The sequence below is a fragment of the Hipposideros armiger genome, unplaced genomic scaffold (assembly GCF_001890085.2).
Source record: "Hipposideros armiger isolate ML-2016 unplaced genomic scaffold, ASM189008v1 scaffold_39, whole genome shotgun sequence".
In the NCBI taxonomy this organism is placed as follows: domain Eukaryota; kingdom Metazoa; phylum Chordata; class Mammalia; order Chiroptera; family Hipposideridae; genus Hipposideros; species Hipposideros armiger.
In genome coordinates this window covers 4,288,144-4,300,366 of record NW_017731389.1, presented here as the reverse complement: position 1 = coordinate 4,300,366, position 12,223 = coordinate 4,288,144, and the positions used below count along the sequence as shown (strand labels likewise).

The 12,223-nt window shown below is 39.2% G+C and overlaps 1 protein-coding gene across 1 annotated transcript in view; it reads right to left on the bottom strand.

Annotated features, from left to right (window-relative positions):
- The window catches only part of CCDC6 (coiled-coil domain containing 6), a 119,386-nt gene that overhangs the window by 58,114 nt on the left and 49,049 nt on the right, over positions 1 to 12,223 (bottom strand). The window contains exon 2 of the mRNA XM_019638414.1: positions 4,724 to 4,873. Within this exon, the coding sequence (XP_019493959.1) occupies positions 4,724 to 4,873 (150 nt within the window). The remainder of the gene's footprint in view (positions 1 to 4,723; positions 4,874 to 12,223) is intronic.

Genomic DNA, 12,223 nt, shown 5'->3' with positions numbered 1-12,223 from the left:
CTACTTATTAATGATTTGGGCAGTCCAGAATCTTCTATCACCCGCAAATGAGCCTGACTCTGCAGGGAGCGTCAGTGTCTTGCTATCCATGACAAACAGATACAACTGTACCAGCAGGACTCTGAGCTCTCCAAGGTAGTGACACAGAAAGAGGAGTCAAAAATAAGTACAAAAGAGCGTCAGAAATTTAAAATTTCCTCTTTAGGAAATAAGACAAAGCAGTCCCCCCTGACCTGTGGTTTTGCCTTCCATGGTTTCAGTTACCCGCGGTCAACTATGGTCCAAAAATATTAAACGGAAATTTCCTGAAATAAACAATTCATTTACGTTTTAAATTATGCATCTTTCTGAGTAGTGTGATGAAATCTTGCACCATCCTGCTCTGTCCAGCCTGGCACAGAAATCATCCCTTTGTCCAGTGGATACATGCAGTATGGACTACCTACCCATTAAGTCACTTCGTAGTCATCTTGGTTATCAAATCAACTACCACTGCACCATAGTACCTGTGTTCAAGTAACCCTTACTCTACTTAATAACTGGCCCCAAAGCACAAGAGTAGTGATACTGGTAATTGGGGCATGCCAAAGAGAAGCTGTGAAGCGCTTCCTTGAAGTGAAAAGGTATGTACGTGTAGGAAAAAAACATAGTATATGTAAGATTCAGTACTACCTGCAGTTTCGGGCATCCACTGGGGGTCTTGGAACATATTCCCCATGGATCAGGGCGAACTACTGTATTTTCTAATTACAAAAGTTAATTCCTGTTGCTTTTACAAAATTAGAAGGAAAGGGGCACCAGAAAATTAACCTAACCTGTAAGCTCAGCACCCAAGTATACTTACAGCTAATGAACGGCGAATAGCTTTTTAGACTTTTAAAAAATATGTATTTGACATATAACACTGTGTAAAAGTAAGGTGTACATCTTGATTTGATGATACATTGATATATTGTAATAGAATTGTCATCATAGTGATAGCACCTCTATTGCAAAATTATTTCCTTTTGTGGTGGGAATAATTAGGATCTAGTCTCTTAGTAAGTTTGATAATTATGACACAATAATGTTGTCTATCTTCACTATACTGCATTACTTATTTAATGTATATGTTATATATCAAATTCTGATGAAGAGTTTGCTCACGAACAATTTCTTATAAATTTTAATTACAAATTACAATTAAACTACAAGCTCTCTTTAAGGCACTGCAGGGCAGAATTAAGTTCGGATGCAGACTTGCGCCAAACTGACCAAGAGTACAAGAAGGTTCTTCATAGGACAATTTCTCACTAGTCATGTAATCATCCCATACTCTGAGTTCAGAAAGATACAGATTTTTTCAGATAAGCGTTTTCACAAAATGAAGATGTAATTTTGTGTATACTGGATATAAACAAAAGGGAGAAAAGCTGCATGCTGTGTGTGTGTGTGTGTGTGTGTGTGTGTGTGTATGTGTGTGTCTACATGAGCATTAACATATATGGAGGTGTTTAAGCTATCTCCCAAACTTGATCTTCTAAAAAGGCAAAGCGATTTCCTCACCAATACTTAAAGAAACTTGATTCCGTTTTTAAAGGTACTGGGTACCAGCTCAGTGATAGCAGATGGGAAGGGAAGTGTCCTCCGTAACAAAAATCTCATTTTGTTCTCAGGCTCAAAGAATTCCTTTGAAATGCACATAAAAGCAATGTCCAATCACTATGAGAGACAACAGCCAAAGCATAATGACAAAACCAGAATTGTTCTATAAATAGCCTCTCAGTGGCCTTCGGGGTGAAAAATGCTCAACACTTTCATGGTGAACAGGTCAATTCACCCGTTTGTCTATCAGTAACACCTGCAGTACAGTCTTGCTTAGCAGGCTTTTCATAACAAAATCCTACCCAGAAGCAAACATCCTTGAGAGCCACATTAAAGTAATTACACAGTTGGAAAAGTCTATTGGTACCAATTATTCTAAAAATCTTCCAGATGGAGAGCAGTTCTTCCACACTGGGTGGCAGAAAATGTGAGCCTTCAACAAAGGACTGGTTGAAACCCTTAAGGAAATAAGTATGGGAAGCCTGGAGGATGGGTCGTGCAGGCCCACAGACCTTCTTCCCTGCAGCTATCTGACATCTCGCCAACAGGCCAACAACTGAAGAGGGCTTCTTGGTTATTTCCACAAAGTGGTGTGTAATGGTACTTGATGTCTAAGATGAGACATCTATCGTGCCATGGAATGACATAGCTCTAGGACTTGCCAGAGGCCTCAACCCCAAACTCCCTGCCACCCATCTCCTTTCAAAAGCCTAAGACCCAGGAGCAGGGAATAAGGAGTTATTGTTTAATGGGTCCAGCATCTGAAGAAGTGCTGGGGATGGTTAGTGTGATGGTTGCACAACAGTGTGACTGTATTTAAGGCCACTGTATTATACATTCAAAAATGGTTGAAATGGCAAATCTTATGGATATGATATATATATATATATATATATATATATATATATATATATATATATATAACCTAAGAATACACACACACACACACACACACACACACACACACACACACTTTTTTTTTTTAAAAACCAAGCTAGGCTTCATGAGAGATTATCTCAGAGACATACGGACTATTCAATTGTCAAGATTCTACAAATCAGACCACTAACAAGCTACAGACCCACCTAGAGCTCCCCAAACAGTAGAATCACACCTTCATACTATACCCTTTGTTTTGACGAGGGCAAACACAAGTCTTGGCCACATGAAGACTAGTGCTACACATTATATACTACTTCTGGCAAAAACTGTTTATTGTGTTGTTCAATTTACATATTATTCAGTCTCTTTAGAAAGATTCAATGCTCCTCAAAAAATTTAATTTTTTAATACACGAAGTATTTTTTTCTCCTGACCAAATAAAACTATTATTTTTAGACATAAGAAGTATGAAAGACAATCACTATATTTCTCCTAGGTATAGCTCTATTTATAGAGTGCTCAGAACTTAAATTTTAAGTTCAGGCCCTCTTACGCCAAGTGCATTACTATAACTAACTTCCTTTACTGTTGCGTATGGCTCTCATGTGTTCGCGCCTATAATATTTAGTATCTTTAACGTCCTTTGAAAGCAGGTGGGTCGTGATGATAAGTGAATGAGAGGCTGGCTATAAACTATACACTGCAGAAGCACTCGCAGTGAGGATGAATCGTTACAGAGCAAAGGGGCATGATCTGGCTGGGTTTTCACTGCTTTACCTGTACTTTGGTCAGACTCCAAATACTAACAGGTGAAAACAAAAAAAGTTTTGTACAGTGTTAAATACATGAGGCCACCTGATAACACACTAAACTCAGAACAAACCAGACTCGCATCCCTTTAGTTCCAGAAGCAACGTGAAGAGTAAGTCGTCTCATGCTGCCAAGGTGAGATATAGTCAAAGGCCAAACTAACCTCCCTCATTTTTTTCTCAAAATCAGTGCACACGAATAAACAAAAAGTGTCCATGCAGAAATTCTGCCATAAATCTCTGCTCGACACTACTGCCTAGGTACCTCTATTCTTCACATTTCAACATCTGCCATATAAATCAAATGTTGGGCAAGATTGTAATAGTGTCTTTATTCAGTCATCAGGTCGACAAAATGAGAATAAAATAAAGATGGAATAACAGTTGCCAGGACCACTGTCTGGTCTTAACACTAAAGTTTCTATATGAAAGCTCTGGTCTTCTATTATAGGACCATTTTGATGGATGGAAGAAAAGAATTTAGGAAGTTTTTTAAAAGCTTCGAATATCCTTTTATTATAACCTCACTAAAATACATATGTGAACCAAATTAATGAATGAAATTGTTAGTGATGCCAGTGAAGAGGAAACACAGGGGGTGTTTCCTTCCATAGCCATCTGACAAAATGGCAATAATGGTCCTCCTGGGATGATTTTATACCTGGTCACCACACTTTGGACAAGCTGTGCTAAATAATGAAAACACAATACTATTTATTCTTAAATTCATACTAAGTAACCCATAAAATGTTTGTCCTAAAAAAAAAAAATCTTACTTTTGTGCTTTACAGATAAGCTTTGAGGGAAAAAAAAGGGGGGGGGGTCTTTGAACTAGAATAATCAAACCTTCCTATCTATTTGGTGTGGTGTCTTCTATAAACAATAGTGATTAATGTTAAGTTTTAATAGCAGCTTGGTATTTTTCAGCAACATATTACCCACTTGACGATGATTGTATCTAATTTTAACCACAGATCACAGGTACCTTTTATTCCCCGCCCCCCCACACACACACACACACTGGTCATTTTGCTTTCCATCCTCATATTTTAGTGCAAAAGACCCACTTTTAGCTGCCAACAATGTTTGTATATTCATTACAGAGTCAACATAAAAGGAGAAAAAAAATCTCATATTTGGTGTTAATCCTCTATTTCCAAAATCCTACATATAGCATTTACTCCCACACTGAGGCATCTGGCTCGTCAGCAATTTCTTGAAGCGTTCAGGGTATAAACTATCTTACCTTACCTAAGCAGGTGAGCTACGGGACCCCAGCCTTGAGTATCACACTGCTGCTGTCTTTCCTGGTATTTTTAATCTCCAAGGATCATTAGCTACAAGCTCATCAGCAAATGTTTTGAGCAAAGTTCTGTATCAAAGTAATTTTTTTTTTCCTAGCGAGGAAAACAGGCAGGGAAGATGAGAGGGGAGAAAAGATAATTTACCTGCATCAATTTTCTGGAGAGCTCATTAGTGAGAAACTCTTCTTCCTTCTCGTAATTTACAGCAAGGGTTTCTTTCTCCTTCTGTAAAGCCTGAATTTTCTTGAATAAAGTGTTACTGATGAATTCTTCTTCCTGCTCAGCCCTGGCTTGCTGTTAAAAAAAAAAAAAATTAGAAGGATACAAACAAAAAACACATGTTAAGGAAACAGGAAATTTACTAATTGAAATATAGTTCTTATTTCCAGAGAGAACACCCATTTTAATTAGAGTTCTATTTTTAACTTGAACCAACACACCCTAGGAAGCACAAAACAGAGGCAGAACTCAGCAGCAACCATAGTTACTACAATTGGAGTCCTACAATTACTCCAAAGGGCCTCCCTGTACGATGCATGGTCCCTCTTCTTAAAGGGATAGTTCAAAAAAATTAAAAAAGATTGTTATACAGGTTTTAGAAGCCATCCCAAGTCAATCACCAGAATACAGAAAGCTCCTTATTATATGGCAGGTTAAGCCCAATTCTGGGGTATGTGCATCAATTCCTAACTCTGCACAAGTCACCACATCTCAAAAGTTTATATAACAGGTCCTCATATGACATCATTGTTCAATATCGTTTGGTCAGGCATAACTCAATGCAGATGAAAACACGCTTCTATACATCCCTCCCCCTACCTATGCTTTAACAGAATAAACAGAAAAACCAGCCATCCTTGAAGGAAATTAATATTTTCAGAAGGAAAGTACTATTTTTCAAATGGACTCAACTCTATTCAAAGCACTTTTTAAACCACAACATTTTGATGCATTCATCTCAAATAATGCATTCCTATTTCATCTGCCAAGTCAAGGGAGGGAGAGCTACATTAATTCCAAGCCTCCAGCACCTGTCACTTATAATAATACAAGAGCCAGAGGGCAGGAGACAAAAGGGCACCTGCATTAAGCAATTACCACCTTTTATTGTAAAAGGTCTGCCAACCACTCCCAAGTCAGGTGGTTTAGATTTCTGTGGAGATTCACTAGCTTCCCCGGCACCCACACCCTAATAGGCATGGCTTGGGGGGTCGGTCCACCCTTCCCTCATCACAGTGGCCTAGAGGAAGTACGCCAGTCCCTGGAACTGCTTGCCAAGCAATTCCACAAAACAGAGAGCCACATGTAGTACTTAGACAGAAAAACATAGCTACAGAAAAAGTGGGAACTTTGGGAGTAGGTCCAGCACTCCGCTTCTTTAAGAAACCATTTGGAACAGGCCAGGAGAGCTGAGCAATTAAGAACACATCACAGCTAATAAATTTTTATTACCAGCAAAGAGCATCCAGTGAGCAGTCCCCTCAGTTCCCCAGTGGTTCCCTCACACACTCTGTATTTTGTTAGCACTTCTCAAAGGTCTTAACGCTTCCCGCTATGGTCAAGGCAAACTGCTGAGGGCTGGTGCTTCCCCTCCCCCTTTAAATTAATTCCCCCTCATCTTCAAAAATCACTTACTTCAAAATCTCATACTAGTGTAATGGGCAGAAAGCCAAAGGATTTACTGAAGGCTTAATTGACACCTATAACCATGCCTGCAATATGTTCAAGCTACCTGCTTTTCTGGTTTTGACTGAGAAAGTCCTATATGATCTGAATTCTGATTATTCTAAAAGTTACAGAACAAAAGGAGAGTGAGGAACTGGGATGCTTTTTTTTTTTTCCGATTCTGCACTTAGCATTCAAAAGGTTGTTTGCCATAAATTAATTTCATTATCAAGTCAGACTACACTTCTCGCAAGTTACCAGACCTTCACTATTTTCGACTGGTACATTTAATCACAAGCAGTAAAAGAGAACCAGACCCACAGGCTCACCACACCACCTTCCCCTTGCACGGGGGCCTAAAAGTCAGACGTTGAAAATAAGAGGCTAGGCCCAAAGGGTGTGTTCATGTAACTTCGACCCATCCCACCCTCCATGTCATCTAACCATGAAGTTACAAGGACAACAGATTTCAATGTAATATAAAAAAAGAACAATAGATAAAAAGTAGATTAGTGGTTGTTCGGGGTGGAGAATAAGGAATGACCGCTAATGAATACAGAGCTTCTTCTTGGGGATGATGAAAATTTCTGGAATTAGTGATCAATTTATACAACCTTGTGAATATACTAAAAACCACTGAGCTGTCCCCTTTAAAAGGGTGAATTTTCCGGTATATCTCAATTAAGAAAAAGAACTCTGATAATTAGCAGGGTCAGTATTTCACAGAACACTTGGTTCCCTTTGCAATTCTTCCCAGTGTTAAAAAGAAACAACAGACTCAAAATGGAGTCATTTGTCATTAAGCCACACCAAGACTTAAATCCTAACCTAACTGCAATCTCAGCCTCTTCCAGGAAAGCAATTTTAATTTTAAACCTATACATCTTGATTTTCCTGCTCAGGGCTAGTGAGGTAATCTACCTGATAAAACCCCTTGCTTTCAGGAAGATAACCCTGCCTGAAATAATCCACTTTTTTAACTTCCTTGTCCCACCCTCTTTCTGCCTATAAAAACCTTCCATTTCACACAACTCCTTGGAGCACCTTCCTACGTACTAGATGGTTGCTGCCCAATTCATGAATCATTCCATAAAGCCAATTAGATATTTAAATTTACTTGGTTAAATTTTTGTTCTTAACACCAGGGAAAGTAGCAAATTTTAAAAAGATGGAGCAGGGAGATGTTGAAGAGAGCTAGATCTGCTCTAAAAGTGCCTTCCAAAATAAGTGACATGTCTGGAGAGGCTGAGACCTTAGCAAACAAAAGTATTCACCACTTTAGAATAGCTACTTATTTCTAGGCAAAGCTCATTAATAGAAAATGGCCACTCTCAGGTACCAAGAAATTATTTAAATTTAGGAACTGTTCTATAGAAGCTGGTTAAAGCCTATCTCACTTATCAAGGGGGTGAAGAGGCCTAATGGATTTTATTAAAGGCCTCCATTAGCTAAGTTTTTGCCACTTCTTGATTCTCACTGAGGGTTATTTTTCTGCCTCCCACAACACCTGAACATCCCCCAAAAAACTGATGCATCTGGAGAACACAAAATTCCATATCCCCAAAACATAAAGCCCCAGTTCACCCTTTTTCCAATTGGTCACAGATCATTTTAGGAATTAATACATAAACAAGGACAAAAGACAAGATGCTGTATCCAGTTATAGCCTCAGAGAAAATGGTTTTAAAAGATCCAGATAAAATGCACTGACAACCAGGGTAAACTTAATTATCAGAGTAGGAGCCAGGCATCACAGAGAAGCAGTGAGTGTCCACTTTGATTTCTGCCTGCAGCTTTCTCCCATTCTAGGTGCATTATCATTTCAATTTTAGTCTTTACTCCCGGCTTTTTCTTCCCAAACTCTAAAACACGCCTTTTTATTTAAACCATAAAATAAATTACCTTTGCAATTTATTCCCCCTAGGAAGCCAAGAGCCAGGCAGATAATGGCCCAGGAGCAAAGAAGCCAGCCCCAGGAGCCATTTGCAACAGGTGCCTCAAAACAGGCTACTTTATGAGATTTCATCAGTTTTATCAATACGTATATTTCCTTTTATCTGAAATGCTAAAAAAAAAACCCTCAGCACACCTAAACACATCCAAATCCAAAACTAAAGTTGTATTTCAGAGGCTAAATAAATGAATCAAGGTTTACCTATAACTCTGTAAACTCTCAAATGTGAACAAAAACATTAGGAACTCTTTGAAAGACGAAAAACCTTTTCTTAGTGTTTTGCATGTTCGTAGATTGAAGTTTGGAAAAATCTGGGGGAAATAAAAAAAAATGTGATTGTATTTTCATGTTCAATATGGTTCTAGTTTTTATGTTTAGAAATGGAGTGAATATGGTGTAATCTTATTCACTTATTAGTGTCTGCTATTTTGCCCTTCGCCCAGCAGTAATCACTCCATGTCTGCTAATGTGAGGACTAGAGTATAAAACATCTCTCCATCATTCTTTCCCCATCCTATATATTAAAAAAAAAAAGGGAAACGAGAAATTGCGGTGGGGCAGGAGAAATATACCAAGTCCTCTGAAAAAAATAAATCCCCCAAAAATTGTTAGAGAAAATTATTTTCTCCTGAGTCACCCCTTATTTAGGCAACCATAATCTAAATGAGCACAATTTTCTGCAGATAAGGAAAACACAGTTCATTCTGACCCACTGCTATTATGACCAAGGCACAAATTTAACAGTGGATTCCAATGTGATTGTGTAGTGTTTCTGTTCTAGATTAGTGGCATTTGGAGATCAAAGGTTACTACAGAAAGAAGAATTCAAAAAACTCTCAACGGTCGCACTCACTGCTGAGGAGAAAATCCAAGTTCCAAAACCAAAATTATGTAGGATGATGCAATTCATGATCTGTCAAGCATAAGAAAAAGGACCATTTCCCAAAGCAAGAAATACAGGCAACATCTATTTGATTGCAGTTATAGGTACAGGATATAATCGAGAAAGTTCAAGTGACCTAATAGAACATATTTGCTTATGTTTTTAAAAATTCCTTTTGATTGCTGACTTGTTTTAATAACCAAAAAAAATAAAAATCATAAAACTAAGATATCTTGAAACTGTAATGCATAAGACTCCTGGTAGGCTCTATTTCTTATTTTAATTATTTAAATTTAGGAATATATTTAAATTCATTATGCTAATTATTTAAATTTACTATTCTATTGACTAGTCTCAATCCACATTTCAATGATCTTAACCTCTCAGTTTTAAAAAAGCATCTGATACCAAATTGTTACAAGAGCGGGGGCCACCCAACATAATCCAGGCAACCAAATAAAAACCTTGTTCTTTCTCCACTGTCATTTAGGAGCACAACTGCACTATCGATTGTTCTAGGAGATGCTCAGCGTTCAGCAGAACTCATGACTGACGGCTGGCACCTCTTATAGGGTTAGCTAGAAACTCAGACCCATGAGTTTACCACCACCAACCACTGTCCTGCACTAACATTTACACATCAGGGGTGGGTGACAGGTGATGAATTCGTTTATTCTATTAGAAGAACTAGGAGATGACTGAAATTACATGTCTGAAAATTACAAATCTCTATTTAGTAGGTGGGACCACTAGGTTATTTTGTGATTCCTCCACGTAGCACATTCTATCTTATAGTAAAAGCAATTAATGTCAATCAATGAAAGCACTTGGGTTATTTATTCCATTCTAGTATTGTCAGCAATTGACTAAGTCCACAGGATCAGAGCAGAATCATGATGAGCCCTCACAACGGTGCTCTTCTTACTCCGGATACTATGCCTAGGCCACTGTCACAAGCCTGCAGGGCAAGAGGGAAAACAGCAACAAAGGGTGGCTTTCAGGACAAAATGAACTCAGAGAATCTTGATGTTCAAAAGGACCAGAATGGTTACCAACTTTTATCAAGCTGCAGTGCCTCTCCAACCAGCTTAGGTGAGAGACCTGTCCCCCGCACCGATCTACAGTAGAGCCACACATCTCCTTGGTGAATGTCCTACTACACAGAGCTAGAACACAGCTCTGCATGCTCGCCTCCCACATGAGCTCAACACCACCCAAACTGGTCCACACCCAGTTTGAGAAGATGAGTCCACTGGCTACAGACTTGGGTGCAGAGCAACGAAAAATTGCTCCAGAAGCTGCTAAATGTTTACAGTGGATTATACACTTCATCTCCTTGTGACAGAAGAGAGAGCCAGTGACAGAGTACTGGTCCATAGGCCACACTCTGAATAGCACCGAATTGGGGGAGGTCCAGATACACCATCAGACTCGGGTCAGGCTGCCTGGGTTACCAGGAGGCTGAGCTCACCTCCAGCTAGCTATGTGACCTCACGGGAGTCAGGGGACCTCTCTGGGCCACTGCATTCTCCTCTGTAAAGTGAAAAATAATGGCACCTCCCTCTTGATTGGTTGTGAAGATAAATTCAAATAATTCACACAAAGAGCTTATAGTATCCTGCATGAGTAAGCACTCAAAAGATACTTACAGAATGGCTTAGGGAGGGAGCATGTACAGGAGGATTAATGAAAAAACAGTAAAGGGCTCTGTAGTCTCCCTTTATTTAATTAAAAGGGAAAATGGACAGAATTTTGGTACATTCATAGGAAAAAATATAGTGGAACCACTGAAAAGAATATGGTTTGTCTATACTGTCACAAAAAGATGTCCTGCAACAAATGGTTAAATGAAATACCAAAGTTAAATATGTATGTGGGGAGAAAGGGAGGGAGAGAAGGTGGAAAGATTCCATGTTGAGCTCCCCAACAAAAAACACACATCAATGACACAAAACCACTATGAGTAAGTTAGCAGAAACCATCTATTCAGGATTCCTCTCATATACACTAACTACCCGACCCTCACAATCTGCAAAGGCTTCAGATATTCCAAGTCTCATAAGATATAAAACTTTTACCTAAAACAATCAAAGAAATAAAATATGCTGAATGAGCAGCTCCAGACTAACAAAAAGATCAGGCAGGTATGAAAAAGAAAACTGAACTTCTGGAAATAAATACCTCAATTCATCTTGCATTTTGTTTATCAACAGCAAATTCGACGCAGCTGAATAAAAAAGTAAGGATTGAAAGAAAGACCTAAGAGTTCATCCAAAATGCAGCACAAAGAAACAAGAAGACGGAAAATGTGAAAGATATCAATAGATATAAGAAAAGAAAAGATTTAACACATTTCGAACTAAAGACGAAGAAGGATAGCAAAGAGAAAATGAGGGGACAATATCTGAAGAGGTGATGGCTGAAAATATCCAATTTTCATCTGTACAAACATATGCAATCAGAGAATATCCCAGAGCTAGTGAAATACATGAATTTATAAATACAGGAAGCACAAAGAAGGGAAACATTTTAATCAAACTGCACATCAAGACAAAATCGTGAAAACATCCTTAGAAAAAACACAGATGATTCACAAAAAAAACAAGTTGATTGAATCACTTTTCAACATCAACAGGGAAAGGAGACACAGCAGAATATTCTCAAGATGCTAAGAGAAAGCAGCTGGCAAACTATACTAGGATGCCAAGAAAAACTGTCTTTCAATAAAGGCAAAATTCATATTTCCAATATAAACCAAAATGGAAAGAGTTTATCACCAACAGACCCACATTAAGAGGGCTTCTGGGCCGGCCGAGTGGCATGTTGGTTTAAGAGCTGGCTTGGGATGCCAGCTCTGAGCAGCAGGGCCCCGGTTCAGATCCCACATGAGGGCCAGTGACGCTGTGGCCTCTACAGCTAAGATGCTGAACAACAGCTTGACCTGGAGCTGGGCTGCTGTGAGTCGCCGTCGCCGGCGTAGGCTGCAGCCCCTGCTGCAGTGGGTTGCCATGGGCTACCGTGTGTGGCTGGCAGCCAGCGTGAGCAGCAGTCCAGACGCCGGCGACCGATCTGCCTCATCCGGGAAGAGCGCAATGATAATACCAACATGGGCCAGTGAAGCAACGTCCTCCACAACTAGACT